At 50.8% G+C, this 26,229-nt stretch overlaps 1 protein-coding gene across 8 annotated transcripts in view; it reads right to left on the minus strand.

Annotated features, from left to right (window-relative positions):
* SRC (SRC proto-oncogene, non-receptor tyrosine kinase) overlaps positions 1-26,229 on the minus strand; it is a 50,454-nt gene that overhangs the window by 17,998 nt on the left and 6,227 nt on the right. For 2 of the 8 annotated variants that reach the window (XM_031433845.2, XM_031433844.2), the window contains exons 2-6: positions 12,684-12,752; positions 12,502-12,562; positions 2,296-2,463; positions 1,568-1,824; positions 348-447 (exon numbers count right to left, since the gene is read on the minus strand). In XM_031433845.2, the coding sequence (XP_031289705.1) occupies positions 348-447; positions 1,568-1,817 (350 nt within the window). In that variant the 5' untranslated portion in view covers positions 1,818-1,824; positions 2,296-2,463; positions 12,502-12,562; positions 12,684-12,752. Of the gene's footprint in view, positions 1-347; positions 448-1,567; positions 1,825-2,295; positions 2,464-12,487; positions 12,563-12,683; positions 12,753-18,271; positions 18,365-21,499; positions 21,609-26,229 lie in introns of those variants that run through there. The other 6 variants (XM_064475702.1, XM_064475703.1, XM_064475705.1 and 3 more) reach the window with 6 other exon arrangements.

Genomic DNA, 26,229 nt, shown 5'->3' on the forward strand with positions numbered 1-26,229 from the left:
CCCAGCTCCACAGGCCTGGCCTTCTGCAGTCCTGGGTCCCAGGCCGGTCCTGCCCTGACCACATGCCCCTCTGCGGGTTCTGGGATCTGGAGTGCTGCGCTCTCTTGACCAGTTACTGAACTCGGATCCCAGCCCCTGGAGCCCTCCCGGAGCCCCGCCCATGGGCGCCTGCCTCATCACTCCCTCAGGCCCCAGGACCATCCCTGGACCTTGGCTGCCTTGATGCTCAGCTCTGCCCGCTGCCCACCAAGCTGCCTCCTGGCTCGGTGATGCTCAGAAGTGGCTCTGGCCCCAGACTGGGCCCAGGGTCGGGGTCCTGAGGGGCAATGGGGAAGGGGGCCACTCACGTGTTGTTGACAATCTGGAGCCGCTCCCCTTTCTTGAAAGACAGGTCAGTCTCTGTCCGTGACTCGTAGTCATAGAGGGCCACAAAGGTGGTCACGCCACCTGCAGAGGGGGTAGGGCCTGTCAGACCACCAGGGCCATGGCTGGGGAGAGGGGTGGACAGGAGAGCCCTGTATCCTGGGGGGGGGGGCAATTGGTCTCCCATCTGGCACACAGTAGGAGCGCCACAACTATTTCTTGAACAAATGAATGGGCATTGTGTGTGGGTCTGTCTCACTTGGGGGTGTGTCTGCGTCTGTGTGTTCTTACTGCATGTATGTGCATCTGTAAGTCTGTGGGTCTCCGGGATGGCGTTTCTAGCTGAGCATGTGTGTCTTTGAAGGACTTCTGACTGCATGTGTCTGTATCTCCATCTGAGAGTATGAGGTTTTTTGTGTATGTGTATTTGTATTTGTGTACATTCACGCTGGGTGTGTGTCTGTGCCTGGAGGGGGCACATCCACACGTCCCTGAGTGTGTCTCCACGTGCATGGTTTCTGTTTACGATGGTGTCTCCAGCTCAGTACATGTACATGTCCTGTATGAATGTCTCTGAATGAGCTGCTGTGTGTGCACGTGGCTCTGTCTGAGTGTGTCCAGGTAAGAGTTCATGTGCTTTTGTGAGTGTCTCCAGGACCACATCTGCCTCTGTAAGCATCCCTTGCCTGGGGATGCTATACCCACAAAGTGCCAGCAGAGGGCGCAGGGGCGCATCTCGGCACTGGGCCAGCCCTCTAAGGACCGGAGCTCCCTTTCTCCCTCCTAATCCGCCCCACCCCTTTGCCACTCACCTCTCCGGTCCAGATCCATCTCTGGGCCGACCAGAGCAAAAAGCAAAGCCTCAGACCTGGTCCCCGTGTCACCCTGAGAACCCCCGGTTCTCTGGACCTCAGTTGCCCCCTACAGTCCTTTATATCCTAGGCCCCTTTACACTTTACATCAGATTCATCCCTCGAGGCCATGGAGTGTACTCTCCAGTTTATGAAGCCTCCAGGAAACTCCCAACAGTCCCCAAGGCCAAGGAACCCACAGATTCCTCCTTCAGTGACAGAAAGAAACAGCAGTCCAGAGAGGGGGTATCACTGCCCTAGGGCACACAGCCCTCCAGGCACGGCAGCCCAGGACCGACCAGGAGAGGGGCCAGGGCCACCCACACGGCACCCACACTCCCAGGCCCACTGACCAGCCAGGGGCCCCGCCCTCTGCGGGGAGGTGACTGTGTCCGAGGAGTTGAAGCCTCCAAACAGCTTGGGCTCGGCGGCCGCAGGCGCAAAGGCCGTGTTGGGGCCGCGGTGGCCATCAGCAGAGGCCGGCTTGCTGGGGGTCTGTGAGGTGGGGAAGGCACCCCCGCCACCGCTGTGGGTGTTCTCGGCAGGCTCCAGGCTGCGGCGCCGCTGGCTGGCATCCTTGGGCTTGCTCTTGTTGCTGCCCATGGTCCTGCTGGGGATGAGAGAGGACTCTGGGGTGAAGGACTCTGGGAGCAGGCAGGGCTGCCCAGGCTAACATCCACCCATTCTACAGATGGGGAAACAGGCCCAAAGAGGAGTACTAGCCCCATTAGGTTAAGTTAGTCTTTCACAACCTCAAGCTTCTTCACCTGTAAAATGGGAATAATGATGGCACCCCTTAACACGTTGATCGCCCACTGTGGATCAAGTGCCCCTGAGGAAACACAACTGTTACCCAAATTTGGGTGACGTGGCGATCAACACAAGGGCTTCCTTGGTACAGGGTGAAGCACAGAAGAAAGCCTCATAAGCAGAAGCCCTAATCTTCCCCACTTTCCCCTGCTTCCCACGTCCCCATCCACAGGTCCCGGCTCCCAATGAGCCTGGCCAGGGTCTTCTTAACCATCATGGCCACCTCTCCCCGTTCCCTCATCTTGGCAGCCCTGACAGGTCATCATCTCACCTGGTGGAAGACAGGGGCTATCCCAGAGGACCTGGGAAGCAGCCTGAGGCCTCAGCACGAACACCAGGTATGGAGTCAGGGGTCTTGGACTAGAGACCCTGCTCCACCTCTCCCCGCTGTGTGACCGTAGACAAGTCACTTCCCCTCTCTGGGCCTCAGCGTCCTCATCTGCAAAGCAAGGATAAAGCAGACTTCTCAGGGGTGTTGGGAGGGTATGATTAGAAAGAGAAATTGCCGTGGCTCTGATTCTTCGGTCACGATTTTTCGGGCTCTGACTCCGGCAGGCCTGATGTTAAGCTCTTCTCAGACCTGAAATATCGTTCGTTCTTCCCAAAGCAAGATCAAGAGTGAGGCTGGGTACGGCATGGCAGTTAAAAGTGGGCTCTGAAGCCAGGCTCCCCAGATTCAGATCCCGAATCTGTCCCTAATTGGCTGTGTGAACCTCAGGCAAGTGATTTAAGTTCTCTGTGTGCCCCGTTTCTTCATCTGGAAATGATGAGGTCATTGTGATAACTGAAGGAGGCAAGGCAGAGTGCTGAGAACATAGTAGGTCACTCTGCCACATCAGCTATTACTGACATTGTGTGATACTGGCCACACCGGCATGGTGAGTTCTAATTATTCTCTGGGGGATGCTGCAGGCCCTGGAATCAGTCCAGAACTTCCTCTGAGAACCTGTGAATGCGGAAAAGTCCCCGTGACCAGTGGGGGCCTCAGGCAAGACTGTCTGCTCTGAGTGCCAAGTCCAGCTCTGTAACACCCCCTCTCTGTGTGAACCTTAGCGAGTCCTTGTAACCCTCTGGGTCTCAGGCTGCCCATATGCACAATGGGGACCACCTGATTCAGAGAAAGTGGGGCTGGGAAGGCCCTGGGAGACCTACTCAAAGGATCACCAGGGCTTCCTGAGGGACATGCCAACAGGCCTGGGAAGGCCAGTTTCTATGGCAACCCAATCCCTTGGGGTCATGGTGCCCTGGTTTGGTGTTCACAGCACCGACTGCACAGCAAGCCCTCTGCTAGTCACCAAAGCAGGGCACAGAGATGAACTGGCCAGGTCCTGCCTCAAAGGGTGCATGCTTTAACAGGGAATTTATTTGCAGGACTCTGAGAGGAAGTAAAAATTATAAAAAACACATTAAAAATTTAAATGCTAATGAAGAACTAAGAGCCCAAACTTTCTTTAGAATGAAGTAAATGATGGAGAGTGAGCCACCTGTCACTGGAGGTAATCAAGGGCAGAAGAGCAGGTACTTGGTTAATGTACCATGGAGGGAGAGGGAGAGCTGGGGCTTGGACCTTGAAGGCCCTTCCAGCACCAAGAGGATGCATATGCCCTCCTGAGAAGGGGCAAGGAAAAAAAGGCAGCTCCTGGCCCTTCAGCTCTTACACTAAACAAGAAGACCACTCCCCACTGGGGCATTCAGAAAAAGCAGAAGAGGGCCTTCAAGACCAGGCTAAAGTGGCCCGGGGCCTCTGATTGCACTGTTTGTTGGTTTGTGGGGTTTGGATTTTTGTTTGGGGATTTTTTCTGGGTTTGGGGGAAGTTTTGTCCTTGTGGTTGGGTTCTGATTATATAAGTACCACATATTTGTGGAGAGTCAGGTGGGTCCAATTTAAGAGCCAGAGTCCTGCAGCAGACTACCTGTGTTTGAATCCCAGCCCTACAAGCCCATCGTGGGACCCTGTGCCTCAGTTTCCTCCTCTGTCAATTGAGAATAACAGTACCCACGTCATAGGGCTGCTGGGAGAATCCATGAGGACGTACATGAACCATGCTTGGGACATGCTTGGGACAGTGCAGCACACTGTTAACCCTGCCTCCAAGTCCCTGGGCATGGAGGTGCATTGCCTTCCAGCATCATATGAACGCAGGGCTGTAAACTGGGATCCATCTAGTAGATGTAAGCTCCTGTGACAGTAAGCTACCTGAAGGCAGAACCAGGTCAGCTCCATCTCCATATCCCTACTAGGTGCTCTAAAATACTTGCAAAACAGACAAAAGACTAAATGAGCATAGACACATGATTTGCCTCCTGCTTTGTTCCTGCAATGCTACATTGTAGAGACCAAATATCATTCTGCGATATTTAGATACTCCCAGAGCCTGGACCTTGCACTGGGGCCTGCTCTAAGCACTTTGCAAATATTGATTCACCAAATCCTCATGATAATCTAGCAGGTAGATACTAATAGTGTTTCTATTTCACTGATGAGGAAGCAAAGGCACAGAAAGGTTGAGGCATGTGCCTGAGGTCACACAGTGAGAGTGAGAATGAAAAGAAGTGGAGACAGGAAACCACACTGGGCAGGCGGGAATCAGCGGCTCGGCTGCTCACGGGTCCAGGGGAGGAACTCGTGGGCCCCATCTCCTGCCCCCTCTCTCACATGGAACAGCCAGATGCCCTTGACAGATGGGGCGTGAGTGGATAAGGCTGCCTAGCCCCGTTCCTAGAGAAAGCCCAAGATTTCAAGCTTCGACAAAGCAGGGTGTGCTCGAGGAGGGACAGCACATAGAGGGCGGGGTGTAGTCTCTGCAGGGCTGCCGCCAAGCTCTGTAACCTTGGGAGAGACAGCCCTCCCGGGCCTTGGTCTTCTTTCTTGAGACAGGACCCTTCTCAAGGCCCAAACGCCACGTCACCATGATCTGCCTGTTGGAGAAGGGCCAGCGCCCTACATCTCTTCCGCCACTGGCACATTCTGAGCAGAGATAGCTCCTTGGGGTCCAAGAGGAAGTGGTGGGGGTTCTGGACTGCGGGTGTCTGAGGTTCCCAGAGGAAGGTGGCCCCTTTCCTCTGGGCAGCTGCTCCCGACCACAGGCTCCGGACAGAGGGCCTGCGCCATCCGTACTGTGAGAGGTGGCGAGATGCCCACAGCACTCCCTCACCAGTGCCCCCAGTGCTTTGCGCTCAGGGCGTCCCAAACTGACTTGGCATCTCCCCCTAAGGCTGCCCCCCATCCCATGTCGCTGTCTCAGGGCTGGTTCTCCCATTCTCCCTACCACCTCGTCCTCATATGCATCCCTCTCCCGACCCTCTCTCCACTCCCTCACGCCCGCCCCTGTCATCCTGGCCTGGGACAGCAGTGGTGGCCCCTCCAGGGCGCCCTCCTCCGGCCACCAGAGGCATCTCTGTAATCCGCACAAACAGATGGGGTCTCCTCCACTCAACACTGTCCATGGAAAACCGGAAACGTGTTTATCAGAGGGAGCTGGACAAATAAATGACGGTCCGTTCATGGAGCAGTCAGCTGTGCAGCTGATTAAACAAAATGGGAGCTCAGCGTGGCCGGAGAAGATGCTCTCCACAAATTGTTAAATGAAAAGAGGAAGATGGCAGTGTAGACTGTCCTCTGGGCCACTCGGAGCCTCAGTTTCCTCACCTGGAAATGCAGCAGTAGTGCCACCTGCATCAGAGGGTTGGTGGGAGGATTAAATAGACGCACACATAACAGGCTTAGCGTGGGGCCTGGCATGTAGGACACATGAACTACCATTATTTCCATAAAGAAAATTAGCCTGTGCATGTGTACGTGTGCATCTGCAGACGTGTACACACATGTGCTGTAGAGGTTTACAGAAACTTCTGGAAAGAGCAAATTCTTCACAATATTTCATCTAAAAAGTGTGGAAGAGGGAAAGGAAAATCCCTTCTTCACATGTTGTATCACTTGACATTTGGAAATTACTTTGTCATGATTTCTTTTTCCGGGGAGACTTTAAAAAGCGGCCCTGTGGAGCTGGGGCTGTGGCCCTCCCCCATGGGCCCTCTCCGGGGAGGGCACCGCACTCTCTCGCCTCCTGGCCTTTGCAGAGGCTGGGCCCCTCCTCCAGGCTCACAGATGCTCACAACATCCAGAAGAATCCAGAAAAGACTATTATTCAGTCCAGACATACCCACTCCTTCCTTCCTGACATGGAAGAACATCACCTCCACCTCTTCTAAGGGTGGAGAGGAGGCCAGGAGCTTAGGAGTTGAGAGTGAGGACTCCAGTCAGACCTGGGTTCAAATCCTGGTTCCACTACTTACTAGCTAAATCTTCTTGGGCAAATCATTTCAAATCTCAGTTTCCTTATCTTTAAAATGGGGGTCATTATAAACCTAAAATCTGAGAGTTAAGTAAGAGAGTCCTTGTGCCAGGCAGAGAGTAAGTGCTGGATAAACAGCACTCACTGCTGTTTGTTTGCTGATGTTAATACCGGTACAGGTGACAGAGGGAAAATGCAGGAGGAAGACAGAGGAGGTAGCTGGGCCTTGAACGTCAAGCACAGAACTGAACTTTGAATGCAGCTGATACTCAACTGTCCTGACAGCGCTGCAAAGTAGGGACTATAGCTGCACCTACTTTACAGATGGGACCAAAGTTCAGAGAAGCCAGAACCTTGCCTGAGGCCACACAGCAAACAAGTGCAGCAAGTTGGGACGCTTGAGGTTCAGAAAGGTGCAGTCAGAAGGCACTTGTGGTGCGCTGTCCACTGTGCTGATGCCCCCACTGCTCCAAGCACCTCGACCACTCCACCATCCCCACCTCCCTAACACAGAGGCAACACAGGTCAGAGGCCAACCTCTAACATCACCATATGTATCTCTGGACCCTCCAGGAAAGAATAAGCATCATGGAAGGCCTGGAGCCAGAATGCCAGGTTCAGATGTCAGCTTGCCACTTCCTAGTCAAGTAGCCATTAGGGAGCCTCAGTTTACCCCTTATCAAAAATGGGAATCCACGTAATTGCTCCTATGTAATTGGGCTTGACAAGAAAACATGAGGTATTATTTATAAAGTGTCTGGCACACAGGAAGTGCTCTATAAATATTAGCTATTATTATTACTGTGGAAGGCCTCTTTTCAGATCCCTGCTCTCTTTTCTAACCACTTTTACAATTAAGCAAAGGCTTCCAAAATTCCATCTATGTGCCAATCCCTGTGCATGGCCCTGGAGAGATTGTCTGGTAGAGCTGACTGGAGCCACAGCCTACAAAAGCCACTTCACAGGGAAATGAGTGCAAAATAAAAAAGCATGTCTACTAGTTAACCTTGCTCTAAGATGCTTGCCAGTGCAATGAAAAAGAAATGAAAGGAATAAAATGGACTAAAAAAGAAGAGTATCATTATTTGCTGATGTAATCAATGTAGATGCGAGAAATCCAAGAGAATCTGCTATAAAACTATTAAACAAAAAGTGAATTAAGTAAAGTGGAAGGAAATGAAATGTTAAATCAATAATGTATATACCAACAGCAATCAGGAACTAAAATGGAAGAAAGCGTAGCATTACAAAAATATCAATTCTGCCTAAATAAATCTAAAAATTGAATGTGATCCCAATAAAAAAACCCAGCAGGATTTTTTTTAACTAGGCAAGTCAATTTTTAAGTTTGTAAGTAAATGTATAATAGCTAGGAAGTTCCTAAAAAGAAGAGTAATGAAGCCCAACTGGATAATAAGATTTATAATAAAGTCACAGAAATTAAAACTGTGTGATACACGAATCAATGGAGCAGAATAGAAGAAGGTCCAAAAATTATCCCCAAACATGTGGGAATTTAATATATTATGAAAGTGGCATTATACCAGTGAGAAAAACGTAGACTAGTTTGGGACCAATAATCTGCCATCAAGAAACAAAGCTGGATCTTGATCTCATTCCACATGCCTATACATTCCAGGTCAGTCATAATTAAACCACACAAAAATGAAATCATAAAGCTCTAAAAAGGGGAGGGAGAATAAGTTTTCTAATCTCAGAACGGGAAAAGTGTTTCTAAACATGACAAAAAAAAAATCTAAAAATCATTTTCAAAATAATAAATCAATCTACATAAAAATCTGAAATGTCTGCATGGCTCGATAAATATCATAAGCTCAAAAGGCAACCCACAAGCTAGGAAAAATATCTATAACTCATATATATATAAAATTAGTATATAATGAGTGCCCATAAAATAAGAAAAATAACCACAAATGAAAAGGCACTTAAACGTATGAGGTGATGCCCAATCTCACTTAGAAGATAAATCAAATTAAAACTACACAAGCCACCCAGCAACAGTGGAATATACATTCTTCTCAAGTACACAAGGAATATCCTCCAGGATAGACCATATGCGAAGCCATAAAACAAGCCTCAATAAAGAAATCATACAAAGTGTGTTTCTGACCACACTGGAATGAATTAAGAAATCATAACAGAAAGAAATTTGGGAAATTACAAATATGTGAAAATTAATACACTCCTCCATAACCAATGAGTCAAAGAAGAAACCACCAAAAAAAGTAGAAAATACTTTGAGATGAATGAAAATGAAGGCACAACATGTCAAAATATACAGGATGCAGTAAAGTAGAACTTAAAGGGAAATTTATAGCTGTAAATGTCTGTGTTAAAAAAAGATCTCAAATCAATAACCTAAACTTCCACCTTAAGACACTAGCAAAGAGAGAAAGAGACAAAGAAAGAAAGAAAGAAAGAAAGAAAGAGAAAGAAAGAAAGAAAGAAAGAAAGAAAGAAAGAAAGAAAGAAAGAAAGAAAGAAAGAAAGAAAGAAAGAAAAGAAAAAGAAAGAAAGAGCAAACTAACCCTAAAGCACATAAAAGGAAGGAAATAAACATTATAGCAGAAATTAATGAAATAGAAAGTAAAAAGTGGAGAAAATCAACAAAACCAAAAGTTTGTTCTTTGAAAAGATCAATAAAATTAACAAACCTTTAGCTCGACCAAACAAGAAAAAAAGAGAGAAGACTCAAATTATTCAGTCAGGAATGAAAGAGAGGACAATACTATGAACTTTACAGAAATAAAGCAGATTTTAAGGAAATGCTATGAACAACGCTATGCCAACAAATTAGATGGATGAAATGGACAAATTCCTAGAAAAACACGAACTATTGAAACTAAGAAGAAATTAAAAAATTCAATAAAGCTAAAACAAGTAAAGAGATTGAATTAGTAATTTCAAAACTTCTCACAAAGGAAAACTCAGACCCAAATGGCTTCACTGGTGAATTCCATCAAACATTTAAAGAATTAATACCAATTCTTCACTAGGGAACACTTCCCAGCTCATTCTATGAAGCCAGTATTACCCCAACACCAAAGCCAGACAAAGACATCATATGAAACTACAGACCATTATCTCTTATGAATATAAGATGTAAAAATATTCAACAAAATATTAGCAAACTGGATCCAGCAACATGTAAAAAGAATTATACATCATGACCAAGAGAGATTTACCCCAAGAATACAAGATGAGTTTAATCTCTGAAAATCAATCCATGTAATATACCATATCAATAAAGTAAAAAAAACCACATAATAATCTTAATAGATGCAGAAAAATTATGTAGCAAAATCCAACACCCTTTCATGATAAAAACACCCGACAAACTAGGAATAGAAGGGAATTTCTTCAACGTGATAAAGGGCTTTCTATGAAAAACCCATATCTAACACCATACTTAATGATGAAAGACTGAATGCCTTCCCCCTAAGATCAGGAGCAAGACAAGGATGTCCACTGTCACCACTGTACTGGAGGTTCCAACCAGGGCAATAAAGGAAGAAGATGAAATAAAAGGCATCCAGATTGGAAATGAAGAAATAAAGTTATCTCTATTTGTAGATGACATAATCTTGAATATAAAAATTCCTAAGGATTTCACTTAAAAATTATGAGAACTAATAAGCAAGTTCAGCAAGTTGCAAGGTATAAGATTAACATATAAAAATAAATTGTATTTCTATACACTATCAATAAACAATCCAAAGATAAAATTAAGAAAATAAGCCATAATATAAAAAGAAGACTTAGGAATAAGATTAACAAAAGAAGTACAAAACATACTCTGAAAACTACAAAAATTGTTGAAAGAAATTAAAGAACTAAATAAATGGAAAGATATCCCACGTGCATGGATTGGAAGACTACGCATTGTTAAGATGGCAACAGTCCCCAAATTGATCTATAGATTCAGCACAATCCCTAACAAAAGCCCAGCTAGCTTCTTTGCAAAAATTGACAAACTGATTCTAAAATTCAAATGGACAGTCAAGGAACCCAGAATAGCCAAAACAATCTTGAAAAAGAAAAACAAAGTTTAAGGACTTACACTTCTCAATCTCAAAACTTGCTGCAAAGCTCTGGTAATCAAGACAGTGTGGTACTGGTAAGAGGACAGACTTATAAATCAATGGGATAAAATTGAGGGTCCAGAAATAAACTCAAATTTACAGTCAACTGACTTTTGACAAGGGTGCCAATATAATTCAATGCAGGAACAGGAACAACTGGGTATACACGTGCAAAAGAAGGAAGCAGGGCACCTTCCTCAAATCCTACACAAAAATTAACTCAAAATGGATCACAAGCCTAAATATACAAGGTAAAACTAAAAAAACTTACAAGAAAATACAGACATAAATAAATTTGGTGACCTCAGATCACAATGGTTTCTTAGACATGACACCTACAGCATGAGTAACAAAAGAAAAAATAGACAAACTGGACTTCATCAAAATTAAAAACTTCTGTGTGCCAAAGGTCACCATCAAGAAAGTAAAAGAATATACCAAACGGGAGGAAATATTTGCAAACCATATATTGGATAAGGGACTTGTATCTAGAATATATAAAGAACTCTTACAACTCAACTTTAAACCCAACTTTAAAATGGGCAAAGGATTTGAACAGATACTTCTCCAAAGAATATATACAAATGGTCTAAAACTGCATGAAAAGATGCTCAACATCATTAGTCATCAAGAAGATGCAAATCAAAACCACAACAAGATACCACTTCACATGCACTAGTATGGTTGTAATTAAAAAGACAGACAACAATAAGCTGTTGGCAAGGATGTGGAGATATTGGAAACTTCATACATTGCTAGTGGGAATGTGAAATGGTGTAGCTGTTTTGGAAAACAGTCTGGCAGTTCCTCAAAGGGTAAACATAGACTTACCATATGATCTACAAGTCTCACTCCCAGGTATATACCCGAGAAAAAAGAAAACATAAAGACTTGACCATGAATGTTCACAGCAGCATTATTCACAATAGCCAAAAAGTGAAAACCATATGTCCATCAGCTGATGAATGGATAAATAACTCATTGTATATCCATATAATGGAATATTATTTGGCAATAAAAAAGGAATGAAGTACTGATACGTGGCTACAACATGAATGAACCTTGAGAATTTGCTAAGTGAAAGAAGCCAGACACAAAAGACCACATAGTGTATGATTCTATTCATATGAAAGGTCCAGGAAAAGCAAACCTATAGAAACATACAGTAGATTAGCTGTTGCTTGAGGCTGGGGGAGGAAGAGTTGAGGGGAAGAGGGACTAATGAAAATGTTCTAAAATTGATTGTGCTGATGGTTGAACAACTCTGTGACTAGACTAAAAATCATGAATTTGTACACTTTCAATAGCTGAATTGCATGGTATGTGAATTATATCTCAATACAGCTGTGATACTGAAAAAACAAAATGCTACACTGGAGGCCAATGTTCATCTATTAGATTGGCAGATCCCCAAATTCTAGAGCAACCTCGGGGAGGGGAGAACCAGAGGCTGTGATGCAAAGGTACATCAGTGCTACCTGCATGAAGGATAATGTGGCCAAATCTATCAAAATTACAAGCACATGCATTCTCCAGCCCTGCAATTTGGGATTAATCCTTCACACATGAACACTAAGCATACGATGGAAGACACACATCGCAGAATGGTCTGTAATAAGCAAAAGGCTGGAAACAACCAACGTATTCTTCATTAATTAAATTAAGCATGGTCTCCATCCACACAATGAATACTATGCAACCATGACAAAGAAAGAAATAGCACAAAATGATCTCCAAGGTACACTGCCAAGAGCAAACAGTCAGGTGTAGAACAGAGTATGTCATGCACGACCATTTGGTTTTTTTAAAAAAACTTTTCAGAGGGGAGGGTATAGCTCAGTGGGAATGTGTGCTTAGCATGCACAAGGTCCTGGGTTCAATCCCCAGTACCTCCATTAAGAAATAAGCAAGCAAACCTGATTACCTCCTCCCAAAACAAACCAAAACAGTGCAAAAAAAAAAAAAAAAATCAACTATACTTCATTAAAAAAATTAAATAAATAATATTTTTTTAAAAAGAAAAAGAAATTGACCCAAATGAGTTTAATATATATATATAACATACATGCTTATCTGTACCTGAACTCCCTGGAAGGACACACCACGAACTCCTCCGCGTGGCTGCCTCTGGCCAGGAGACCTGGGTACAAGAGAGGCTTACTTTTCTCTGACTTCTTTTGTACTGTTTGAATTATTTTTTTACCATGTATGTTAATGCTTTTTCTTCCTTTTTAAGGAAAAAAAAAAAAAAACAGGCTTACCTGGTTTCAGATCCTGGCGCTCTCTCTCATAGCTGGGCAAGTCACTTCACTTCTCTGAACCTCTGGATTCTGCAAAGGGAGGGATAATAATAGTATTTACCTTGCAAGATTGTTGTAAAGGATTAAATAAGACAATGCACCACAGCACATACACCACACCACGTGCACCACACGGCACGCACAGTGCTCCCCAACGTGTCTGGCTCCTAGTAGTAGGTGTGTAGTCCATGTTAGTTATTAGTATGTTACTGTGCACACCAGGTGGATTGTAATAGGTACCACCAGAGAGCCTCAGATCAAGTGTTCAGAGCATCATCAACCCCCTCCAACTGGGAGAAACTGGGAAAGTCTTGGGAGAGGCAGCCTTTGAGAAGGGCATTCACTCAATGATGCATTCACCGGCTTCTTCAACAAAGTCTAGCTGAGCACTGACTATACACCGGACACTACGGTGGGAAAGACAGACAGGCCAAGTAGCTGGACCGGCCAAGGGAGGAATTACAGAGAGGGCAGGGACAACGAGGGGCTGGGGTGGAGTCTCACCCAGGTCCAAGTGCTCATAGAGCAGACCAGGAAGAGGAGGTTCAGAGAGGGAGGGGAGCTGCCTAAGATCACACAGCACCTTCTCAACTTCTGGAAATAGCTTCTCCCTGCTGCGCCCTCCCCATGTCCCATAGGCCTGGAGAAGACAAAGTCCTGGAGAAGACAAAGTCCACAGGGGCCCATCCCAATGTGCACTCATCAGAAGGTGGATACTGATGCTGTTTAAACTGAAGGCCCCACAAAGGGGAGGGACAACTGGTTCTCAGATGACAACAGCTTCTGTTTGATGGGTAAAGAGACTCCTGTGTGCCCGGCACCATGCTGCAAGGTGCACTACCTCCACGACCCCAGGTGAACTCTCTGCAGCCCTAGGTGGTCAGCCCCATTTTGCAGATGAGGAAACTGAGGCACAGAAAGGTCAAGTTACTTGCCTAAGAGCATACAGCTTAGATAAGAGACAGCATCAGCAGACAGGCTTGGGCTGTCTGGGCTCCATAGCCTCGTGTCCCAGAGCCCATCCCCCAAGGGAGCCTCCGCCAGGGCAGATAGCAGCAATTGCACCCCCTCGCAAAACGGCCCTCGGTGGGAGCTGTTCTCAGCCAGTCCAAGAATGTGTCCTGATAACAGTGGCCCAACCAGGGGTGGGAGGAGTGGGTGGTAGAGGTTGTGTGGGGAATGTGTGGGGGTGGAGGAGGGAGGATGGAGGAGGTGGTGGGGAGGGACACGGCCCACTGGAGTTCAACTGTCCTGCTTCTGGAGGGGAGGGAGCAGAAAGGCCCCATCAGGCACCTGCCCGAGGCAGGTGAGGTGCGGCATCCTGGTTAAGGGGTGTCCTGCTGTGGCCCATGGAAGGATACTGGGCAAGTCAACCACAGCATCCTTCAGTACCATGAGACACCCATAATCATCCCGGGGCAGCTGCAAAGGCAAATGAGCTGACTATGTGTGCCTGGGCACGCCAGCGCGCTGGATGAATGGGGCCCTGACCTCTGCTGCTACGCTATTATTCCCATTGTGACTGTTTCACTCTCCAGTTCTCACCAGGACCCTGCTCCACAGGGACCATCAGCCCTGTCTCTCAGAGAAGGAAAGAGAGAGACGCTCAGAAAAGCCAAGTCAGGTGCTCAGGCCACCGTCCAAGACAGCAGAGGACCAGCTGGGAATCCTGGCTCCCCTGGCCCTGGGCCACTCTGGCCCCTCTCCCTAAGGCCACTGGTCCCAGCTGGGCCCTTGCAGGGCCCAAGAAGGGCCCTTGGACAGTTCGTTTTCCATAAGAGTGGAGCCATGGACAGGGAAAGTGGCTGGCCCAAAGCCACACAGCCCAAGAAGGGCCACTTATGGAGTGAACTTCCAAGGCTTGGTCCCCAGCTGATGCTCCCTCCCTCCTCCAAACAGCTCCTCCAAGCAGAGGGGCAGGGACCACCAGTACTGGCTGTGCCCACAGGGAAGGAAGCTGGGGCTGGAGGAACATGAAAGAGGGCACTGGCCCAACACACCCATCTCACAGGTGGGGTCTGAGTCCCCTTCCTGCCTCCCCTGTGGCCCCCACACTAGAACGGAGGCTCCGGGTGGGCAGGAATCTTCTCCTGATTCCCTTTTCCCTTCAGACTCTCAAAAGGATTACCTGTTCAACTGGGGTGCTTTTCTTAAAATGAGTTCAGAATGTAGAAAAGACTCTTGCTTCTGAGTTGGGGGAGTGTGAATAATGATGATGTGAATGGCAGTAGAAACAGCGAATATTTACTTAGCACATACTATGTGCCCCCATTATCATATATGCCCCCATTATCACCCCTTATTTTACATCATCCTTATTTCACAATGAGGAAATGGAAGCACAGACAGGTTAAATGATCAGATTAAAATCCTGCCCCCTTAGTAGCTAAGTGACAAGCCCCTCCCACTCTGAACTTCTCCCTGAAGCAGGGCAGCCACCCAGGGCCATCAGGAAGGGACCAAGAAAGGAACGTGCGGCTGGACTCTTCTTGGCAGGGCCAGGGCCAGCTCAGCCCCCTCCCAAGAACTCAACACCATCAGCTGCTCCAGTGTGGACTGATGGGGTGGAATGGGACATGCTGATGGGGGTGTGAAGACCTACTCCTTCTCCCCTCATGTTTTTCCACTTGACGTTCACACCACCTCTTCAGTGCTCCCAACAGTCCTGGAACGAGCTGTGGCCATACTCACTTTACATGTGAGTACACAGGGGCTCCAGGAAGCTGCCCCAGCCAGGAAGTGAAGAGCCAGGATGCCAACGCAGGTCCAAGTGATACCAAAGCCCATCCTCTCTCCACTGAAGCTGCAGGGAGGCATGGGAAGGGCAGCCCAGGAGGTGGGCACAGCACATGCAAAGGCCCTGAGGCAGGAAGGTCAGATGTGCAGGGAGTTACTGAGCGAGCGGTCTGGACTGAGTGGGTTCCAGGTTAATGAGGTCAATATAGGCCTTTAGCCCAAGCATGAGGAGGTCTGAGGGAGGCCCTCAGAGGGACCTGTCTAGCAATTAAGGACAGAAGGCCTGAAAAACTGAGAGGAAGGGCCATGAAGATTTTCTCAGGCTCTTGAGTGTGCTGGGAGGGGCGGGGCCAGGTTACTGAGCCTTCATTCGACAGCCATCTGTCAGAGCACAGTGATCTCCAGCTCCAGAGGGGGCATCCAAACCATGGTGGACTTCCCACAGGAGGGGACATCTCAGCTGAGGTCCAAAGGCTGAGCAGTTTGTGAAAAGTGTGACCTAGGCAGAAGGGATCGCTGTACCAAAGGCCCAGACACGGGACCATTTAGAGAAAGGCAAAGAGCCAGTCATGGAGCCTGTTTCCCCAGGAGCAAAATGGAGGGAAAGATGGGCACACAGTGGGTGCCTCCCTCTTCCCCATACCCATTTCCCACCATCTCCCTTCTCCAAGGCCCCTGCATTAGGGAGGGGGCTGCTGGGTGGTCCTGCCTCGGGAGCATCTTTGGGGCTGGTGAGGTTGGCAGGGCTGGGAGGCTTCACTGACCCCCACTCCCACCCCCCGCTGGTTTCTACCTGTCCAGGCCAGGCAGCCCGGCTGGTAGATGGGGAGGGCAGCTCACAGGCCAGGAGGCCACAGCCCCAGTCTCAGAGAACTTTCTGAGATATCCCCTTTCACAGATGAGGAAGGGAGGCTCAGAGAGGGGTGCACCCAGCACCCAGTCACACAGCAAGGTGGAGGCCAGCCCTCAAATGAGGGTGTGGGACTGGGACTCTGAAGATAAGATTCTTGGGGAATCAGGCCCAGGGGTGCTGGGCTGAGGAGGAGCTGGAAGAGGAGATGCGGGCCCGAAATGACCACAGACCAGGCAGGTCTCAGGGACCCACCTGATGAGGGCCAGCCACCATGTGGCTAAGCGGAAGGCCTCCATCAGAATCTCTGCATGATCTCGGCAAGTCACGCCCCTTCTTGGGCCTCAGCACTTGCAAGGGGACAAAGGCTCTGGTGTGCTGACGATTCCTTAACAGACCCCCAAGGACCAGGGCTGACCACAGGGAACACTGATGTGAGAAGCTTCGCTCTCTCCCAGCCTCTCCAAGGTCATGTCTCCCGGGTTCCCCAGGGGCCCCACCCCCGCTGGCTGATGGCTGCCAGCCGGCCCCTGCCCAAGGGGACCACTATTTCCTGCCAGCAACTCTGGCTGCTTCCCTGCTCCGGGAATGCACAGTGCCCCCTCCTCCCTGCCCACGCGCGCACAGGAACTCCCTCCAGGGACACTGGTGGGCAGGAGCACCTGGTGGCCAGGGCCCTCCACATAGTCAGCCCGGAGCTCAACCCCCACACTCAAACCCATAGGTGCCTACCCTGGACGTGCGACCTTGGGAAGGTCCAGCCCTCGCTTTACTCATCCATGAAATGGGGGCTCTGGCTGATCTCTGAGGGAGAGGGCACCCGAGCCTGACACTGAGGATGGTGGGCAGCAAGATGGTTGATACCCTTAAAGCTCTTACGTGCTGTTCACGGGATCAAGGCCAAGGGCAGAAGGGGACATGCTCCCTCCTCCCTTGCCCTTGACCCTCCCTTGGATGTAATTACCCTCTAGCCTCCAGACCTTTGCACATGCTATTTCTTCCCCTAAAGCCTCACCACCCGCCTCCCCTGTGCCACCTACAAACTCCCATGTACACTGCAGGCCTGACGACAGCCCATATTTTACCTTGCCTGCCCTCCAACTGGGAGAGGTAGCCCTCTTTTTCTGGGCTCACATAGCCCCCATCACATGGGGATTAAGAGCTATGCTTCTGGGGTTCAAAACCCAGCTCTGATCCTTCCTAGCTGTGTGACCAGGGAAAAGTTACTCTACCTCTCTGTGCCTCCATTTCCTCCCCTATAAAATAAGGACAAAAATAATAATTACCTCCCATGATTGTTGTGAGGATCAAATGAATTCATATTTGTGATGTGCTCAGAACAGAGCGCAGACCCTCACAAGCGTGCCACGAGTGTTCACCATCAACCAATCAGAGTCGCCGCTGATACTTACTGAGCACCTCCCATGCACCAGGCCCTGTCCTCAGTATTCTACCAGAATATTCTCACCACAGCCTGAGAGGAGGTCCACTATGAACTTCACCTTATGGCAAAGACAGGGAGGCCCAGAGGCATCAGCTTCTCCTCAAAATATAAGTGAGGAAGGAGAGATTTTTGCTGTTGTTAAGGAACTACTGTTCATTTCTTTTAGGTAGATTGTGGTTTTGCGGCTACTTTCTTACCATGAGTCCTTGTCTTTTAGAGAGGCAAACTGAAAGACTCACACCTGAAGTATGCCATGCAGGATTTGCTTTAAAATGATGGGTAAGAGGGTGGGACAGAAGTGGGGGGTTGGCTAGGACAGGCCAGGAGTTGGTGGTGCTTGGGGACCCACGACGAGGATGAGTTCGTGGGGTTCATTATACTTTTGTTTCCATAATAAAGAGTTCAAAAAAGAAGATGAAATAAAGTAATGCAAAAAAAACAAAAAAAGTTTGACTTCCCTTCCCCGCTCCCACCAGCTGCCCCCAGCCTGGGCCAACCATCATCATCCCCTCCACTCACTGGGCCGATGGCCTGCCTCCAGCCGCGGCCCCACAGTCTGCTCTTCACGCAGCAGCCGGATGTGCTCAAAAGCCTCCTGTAGTCCCTGTCTCACTGCGGGTTAAGAGACAATACCAAAAAAGTCCAGAGGCCATCCCCACCACCCACCTTTCTGCCCTTTCCTCCCTCTGTTCTCCCCCTCACTCGCTCATTGCTGTTCCTCCAACACTCCAGCACGCCCCTACCTGAGGGTCTTTGCACTGGCTGTTCCCTCTACCTGGATTCTCTTGCCCCAGGGAGCCTCAAGACTCCTCCCTCCCCTCCTGGGATGTGAGCTTCAGGGAGCGGTCTTCCCCCGCTAGTTAGTCATCTAATCACAGCCCCGTTCTCTCCGCCCCAGCCAGCCCTCCAACCCCTTCCCTGCTTTGACCAGGGCACTTATCATGTTCTTACAGACCACGTGCATAAAAAAATTTCCTTATTTGTTGTGTTTTTGTCTCCCCCACTAGAATGTCAGCTCTGTGAGCACAGATTTTTGTCTAGTTGTTTCTTTGCTGTATCTCAAGCCTCTAGAACATTGGCACATAGTAGTGCTCGGTAAATATTTGTGGGAGGGAGGGATGGAGGGAAAGAGGGAGGGAGGGAGGGAGGGAGGGAGGGGTGGAGGGAGAGTGAGAGGGATGGAGGGAGGGTTGGAAGGATGAAAGAATAAAGAGAGGGAGGGATGGAGGGAGGGAGGAATAGAGGGCAGGAGGAAGGGAGGGATGAATGAGTCCTACCCAGGGCCCCACAAGGTAAAGAGGGATAGGCCTCAGCCCGAGGTCCATCCTACCCCACAGTCTATGTCCCAACCACTGCGCTCTCCTGCCTGGCATGTCTCCGTGGCAGAGCCTCTGACCACCTTGATGACACAGGACAGTGTGCAAGTCTGAGACAGCTCTAGGCCCGGAGCTCTGCCCAGCATGGGCTCAGGCACAGCTCGGGTACCAGAGGATGTTTGCCGAGTGAGCCAGGAGTGAGTAAAGCATGAGCCAGGGGCCATCCGTGAGCCAGGGCAGCCGGAACATGTCTGGTCCTGTGTTCACGGCATGAACACACTCAGGGCTGGCAGGCCCCAAACCGGATCTGCCAGTGTGGCTGGGGTGGGGCGGGTGCTGCAGGCTCAGGCTGGCACGGCAGACAGACGGAGGGGTGCCGCCAGGGACAGGACCCGCAGCCCAGGGAGGGCGAAGGCTAAGCAAGTGGACCGTGGCGCTCCCACTCATCCCAGCCCGGCAGAGACAGAATTGTTCCAGCCCCTTTGGCTCTTGGCATTCTTCCTGGGCAGGAAGGAGACCCCTTTCCAGACCCTAGGCCCTGAGCTGCTCTGAAAAGGGCCAGATCCCTTCCTGCTAGGACCCGTCCACAGCCTGGAAGCCCTAGAGGGAAGGGTAAGGCTGGGAAGTGGGCGGCACCAGAGCAGGACAAGCAGCAGGCAACCTGGTGTGAAGCCCCACTCTGCCGCTGGTTGCTACAAAGCCTTGAGCCAGTCCTGGGCTCTTCAGGACCGTTTCCCCAGGTGGAAAGTGATGCTGGGCATACATTCCAGGGACCTTCAATTCCAAGGTGCTGAGTTATCTGGAAGAGGCCACCTCGGCAACTCCAGCCCTGCCCCTGAAGCCCAGCTCCGGGGTGGACATGGCTGGAGCCCAGACTTGCACGCACGTCCTTACTCCCCACAGAAACAACAATAATAAGAATACCTGCTGACCACGGAACACTTCCTGTATGCCTGGCATCAGGCTTTACAGTCACTGTTTCATCTGGTCATCCCCACAGCACTGCAAGGTTGGGACCATTACTGTGCCCATTTCCCAGCAGGGGAAACTGAGGCCCCGGTCACATGGTAAGTTGGAGTCCAAGCCCCTGACCCCACCCCTGAGGTCACACTGAGCAGCCTCCATCTCCCCAAGATAGTTCAGGGAAGGAAAGAAATCTCAGATACACTCTGAAATCTATAGCTGGAATTGGCGGGGCAGGGTCCATATTCCCCAAATCCAGAAACCCCTGAGTCCTGAGAGGCCAAGCCCCAACCTTGCCCCCACTATATAACTCAGGCCAGAGTATACCACTGGGAGCCTCAGGTTTCTCATATATAAAATGGGTAGGACTCTGCCAGGTTCACCTAAGGTATACTGCTATTTAAAGCCCAAGGAACTGGAGGACTCAGTCTAGCCCCCAGGACAAGGTGGAGAAGCTGGGTGTATGTGCCTCTTGATGGATTAGGGGGAAGGGGAGTGAACATGAACCTGAAGCCCACAGTGACTTCACAGAGGGCACTCAGCCCCTCATCAGCAGCCCAAGAGAGGAAGGCTGATTCCTCCCATGCCCCCTGAACCCATTTCCAAGCCCTGTCAGTCCCACCTCCAAACACATCCTGAATCTATGTCCTTCCCTCCTGCCTTAGTCACCCCCTAGTCCAGGCCCAGCCTCCTCCTCCAGGCTGGCCAACTGTGGGCAGAGAGCCTTTCTGAAATGTCACCCTGAATGTGTCCTACTTAACACCCCTCCCAGCCCACACCCCAAAAGAAAGGACAAAGTCCTCACAGGGACCTTCAAGGCCCTACAGTGGACTCTACTAGCCCCACCCCCTTCACTCCTTCTGCTCCACCCACACTGGCCACTTCCCCTTTCCCTGAGAACCCAGTGCACACCTGCCTCAGGGCCTTCGCACTTACTGTTCCCTCCACCCAGAGCATACTTCCCTTACACATATGCCTCACTCCCTCACTTCCTTCAGGCACTTTACTCCTGTCACCTGCTCAGAGAGGCCTTTCCTGACCACTGGTTTAAAGGGCAACACACTGAGCCAACTCTGCTCTCTGAGTCTCATTTCAAAAGCCACCTCCTCACAGGAGGCCTCTCTGACCTCCCTCAGCCCAAGGGAGAACCTTCAACTTCTCCTTCCCATCGTGGACCGTAGCTCTCATAACGTAACACACTGTATGAGTACATGTCTGATGAGGACAAGGGGCCACTTCTGTCTCACTCACGGCTGAACACTGCAGTGGGTATTAACATTCGAAACAGTTAACAGCTGAGATGCTAAGGTGCCATTCGGTCAGAATGGACACTAGCCAAAAGTGCAGGGTCTAACATGGAGTGGGTACTTGGTAATTACTGAATGAATGAACAAATGGATGGATGGATGGATGATGGATGGATGGATGGTTAAGTGAACAGGGCACACACTGTGGGCCTGGGACTTACCAGGGACGCCCGGGGCCCTGAGAAGGTGGCCCGGAGAAGGGAAGGGTCTCCCCAAGTTCACCAGCCAGGCTCTGCAGCTGCAGCCTCTCCTCCTGCACAACCTGACTTTCATTTCCCATCCTCTCAGTCTGAGGAAGTTCCTTCCCCCAGGGGAACTGGGCGAGGAGGAGGGGCAGACAGCCCCTTGGTCCCCGAAGGGGGGGCTCCCAGGCTCCATCTGTCCCACCACAAAGGGGCTTTGTCCTCGGTGCTGAGAGCCTGGGGCAGACCGGAAGCTGCCCCTCAGCCGCCCAGCAGGTCCCAGCACCCCCAGTCAGCTGCGCCAACAGCTCCAAAGCCAGATCCCAGGGGCTGGCATGGTATGGAGCACAGCCCACTAAAATCTCATTACTCTTCCTAGGAGCCCAAGGAGGGAGGGTCTAGGACGACCCCCATTTTCACAGATGGGGAAACTGAGGCAAAGCCACTTGGCCAAGGTCTCCCAGCCAGCAAAGACCAAAGCTGGGATTTGAAACCAGGCCCACCTGGCCCCCGAGTCTTCCACTGCTCTCAAGTCCCCCTGTCTGGAGGACAGGCCCTCTGGGTTCAGGAGGATGGAGGGGCCTTTCTGGAGGTACAAGTGGCCAACCATTCCCAGCCCTTACCCCAGCAGGAGACCACTGCCCTGGCATGGTCTACCCAACCATGGAGGGCGGTTGGACTCTGAACCCTGAGTTTGCCCCAGGCCCAGCCCATGCCCCAGGTGTCTTCGGAGTCTGCCGGCCAGGCCCTAGCACGTCTCCACCACTTCCTGCCAGGCAGGTGTCTGCAGGGAAGAGATGTGTGGGCAGGCAGACCAGGGGGCAGATGTCCCCTACCCTTCGCCGCTCCCCTGTCAATACCAGACCTGCCATCTGCCCGGCCAGTACCCAGCCTCTCTCCAGGCCCGTCTGTTCTTACGGCAGTCCCCAGGGCCACTGCACCAAAGCCACACTACCTCAGCTGGGCACTACTACCCCCAGCACCAGACAAATCAGTCCTGCCCCGTGGCCTCTCCTCACTGCCCCAAGGCCGCATGTAGGTACACCAGCCATTTCTCAGGGCAAAACTCTCCTGCTCCTCTGAGCTCCAACAAGAGCAGCTACTGACACTGCATCTTCTGGCCTTTCTCAAGCTCTACCTCCCCACCAGAGAACCACTTCATTCTTCCAGGTGTGTCATAGGTACTGCTTCCTCCAGGAGGTCTTCCCTGACTCACTCCAGGACTTCAGACCAGCCTCTAATTTGAGCCCCAGAAAGAATCCCCATCTTGAACCCCAGCCTCTGGGCTGCCTTCACTTGGCAACAGTAATTGAGCACTTGAGCCTGGCCTGATCCTTCCCTTCACACCTTCAGCAGGAAACCTGCCCTGCTCCCAAAAGCCCCAGGCTAAACTTTGCCTGACCAACCTAGTCACCGTCTAACTACCTTGTACATGATCTGCCACTCCTCACCTCCGCAGGCTACGCCGACACACACCAGGTTATTTCCCACCTCCAGATCTTTGCTCACGCTGTCCCTTCTTCCTGGGAGGCCCTCACCCTTCTTCTTCCCTCATGAGTTATCCTCTGCGAAGCCCTTCTGGCATCCTAATGGCTGCCACAGTCCATATGGCGCCCACCCCACGGTACTGCAATGATCAGGGTCTGTGTCTGGCTCCTCCAGGGCGCAGGCTGCTCCCAGAGGGCAGCTTTGAGGTCCCCAGCACAAGACTGGGTGACATCAGCAGCAGGTGAGCAAAAGTCCAGCTGCCAACTCCGGCCCAGAGAACACAGGGGCAGAGCCAGGAGCAACTCCCAAAGGCAGTGCTGAGTCCTCTTCTGCCCTCACTGCCCACAGATCTAAGGTATGGGTGGAGTGGGGGAGGGGGCTTTCACAAATGGCCAACTGGTAACCCAACCCACGTCGTTTCTAAAACTAGGGCACAGGAGAGAAACGGGAACAGCAGAATTGTCCCCAAATAGAACGGTGGCTCATCTGGTTCCAGGGCCTTCGGGAACACCTGGCAGGGGTGGGGGTGGGGAGGCAGGTGGCTGCTGTCCAGAGGCTTCAGAAGGAAATCTAAAGTTTAGGAGCAGGGAAGTAATATCACTGCTGTCAGTGCTGACACCCAACTGCCCACTTCCCTCAGGGTCAGTCCAAACCCTGGAAAGTGGGGAGTCCTCTCCCACTTAGCCCCATCTACCTACTGGGTGCTCCCCTAAACTGTCCCACCCCCAAGACTTTGCTCAAGCAGGTCCTCTGCCTGGAATGCTGTTCCTCTTGTTGCCAGTCAGAATCCTGCCTATCCTTATAACCATGGCCACTGACTGGGCACTTTCTATAAGCCTGACATGGGTGGGCATTTCAGGGGAACGAGCTTATCAGATCTTCCCAACATCCCTGCGAGGAAAAGACTCCTGCCCCCATCTCACAGATGAGGAAACTGAGGCTCAAAAAGAGAGGCCATTTGCCCAGGACACAAAGCAGAGGAAGCAAGTGGACCAGGTGATGTGGTAGGACCTGAGTGGCAGCAGCCAGAGGGCACCCAGATGGCCTGGCAGGGCCTGGTTCAGCCTCCTAGGCAGGCCCAGCCTTGGGGACTTGGCATAACTTAGGGACAAAGAACACAGGGCACAGCCCCCACCAGCCCAGGCAGAACTGGAGCCCCTACATCACTCTGACCCCCACCTAGGGTGGCTGAGGACTGAGGAGCCAGATTGGTACACTGTGATGGAACAGTCTGCCCCAAAATATGCACAGACCTACTGCACTGATAAGAAAACTGAGTCCTGAAAGGGGACAGTTTCCCCGTCTAGAAAGTGGGATGTGCCCCAGGACATCCTCCTGTGGTCTGGTGGACACTCCTTCCTTTCTCTGAGTCTCAGTTTTCCTATCTGGAGAATGGAGCTGTGGTTCCCTTCCTCCCCAGGTAGATATAAATGATAATAAAATAACAGCTAACATTTATTGAGCATTTACTATGTGTTAACGTTGCTCAGAGCATCATGCATAATGCCTCTCTTGATCCTTAGAACAAGTCTGTGATGTGGATACTGCCATCAGGCTTCTTTTTGAAATGTGGAAACTGAGGCTACAGAGAGGCAAACTGACTCACCAAAGTCACACAGCTAGTATGGAGGTAGAGGAGAAGCCTGTGGGGCTGGAGGCGGGGTGGCTTATAGACGTCTCCCAACCTTCACCCAGCCCTGAAAGGAACAGTGGGGAGGGGCTGGAGGAAGGGTCAGGCATCAGGCAGGAGGCAGGAGTAGGGCTCAGCCTAGAGGAGGCGGGGCAGGCGGGGCAGAGGTGCTGAGAAGGCCCTGGGTCCATATCCATGCACTGGTTGGCTCGGGCAAGTCCTTTCGCTTTTCTGAGCCTCGATTTCCTCCTTGGTGAAATGGGGCCAGAACTGCTGCCTCGCAGGGATGTCGTGGGGCTCAGACACAGCCATTGGCCTGGCACTGCGCAGGGCTCAACTATGCGCTCAAGAACAATGACTATTCAAGGAATCCTCAGAGCGGGACCACTGGGCTCGCTGTTCCTTCAGGATCTGGGTTCTGTCTGATTCTCCACTCCGAAGGGGTGGGAAGGTGGGCATGACCTGCCTCTTCCCTAATTCCTAGACGGGACCCTCCCAGCTCTGCTGGCTTTCCAGGCTGTGTGACCTCAGGCAAATCACTTCACCTCTCTGAACTTTCAGAGCCTTCTCTTGATAATGTATCACGGCTTCCATGGGACTGAGAGAGATGTTCCTCCCTGGGGGGACTGAGGGCTTATGGGGAGAGGGCGGTTCAGTTCCACCTGCCCAAGCAGAGTAGCACCTGGCATGACCCTGCCTTGAGGCCTCAGTTTCTTCATCGGCCAAATGAAGATTATTATGATGGTCTGTCTCCCTCCCAGCCCACTGGGGATGATCAGAGGTGATTGTGGAAAGTGCTTTGTAAACTGTAAAGTGCGGGACCCTTGGGAGTGATGACTACCACATTTAGAGGCAAAAAAGAATCCTATGACTTACCATCTAAGGCAGAATGTATTAGAGCCATGAGGGAGGGCAGAGAAGGAGCAGGGAGTGCAGAGGAGAGACGCATGGGAAGCACGGGCTCAGGCGGGGGCAGAGAGGGTGGGCAGTGAGAGCCTTCTGGAGGCAGAGGCATCTTAGCCACAAGATGAGTGTGGAGAGGGAGGGCACGCCAGGCAGCAGGATCTGCAGAGGCAGAGGCACGGATGCTGGACAACCCGGGGCAAGCAGGAAGACAGCTGATGGCTCAGGAAGGCTACCAGGTCACCTGAGTGAAAGGGAAACGTGGGAGGTGATGGAGTGAAGCAGAGGGAAGAGCTCGGCCCAGACCAACAGCACTGCCAGGAGCCCTTGCTGTGGAGCCCGGGTCCCTCCTGCCTCTCAGCCTCTGCTGCCTCTCCAAAAAAATAAGGGTAGTATGGCCGCTGCCTCCAGGCCTAGCAGGCGAAGATGCAAAGTACCCAATGCTCAAATGGCGGCCACCTTTGGAGAGATGGACCCATTCAGTGACGGGGGCCTGGAATGCCTGGGTAAGGGCGCCGTGAGGTCTTAACAAGCCACAGGAGGGTGAGGGCCAAGGCGGGAGCCAGGCTCTGGAGGCTACATGGAGGATGGAGCTGGCAGCTTCCAAAGGGTCCAGCCACCAAACTTGTCTGTCTCTTGTTAACCTCCCCCGCCAGCCCCGCCCCATAGGACCAAACCACCACGGGCA

The sequence above is a fragment of the Camelus dromedarius genome, chromosome 18, assembly GCF_036321535.1.
Source record: "Camelus dromedarius isolate mCamDro1 chromosome 18, mCamDro1.pat, whole genome shotgun sequence".
Taxonomy (NCBI): domain Eukaryota; kingdom Metazoa; phylum Chordata; class Mammalia; order Artiodactyla; family Camelidae; genus Camelus; species Camelus dromedarius.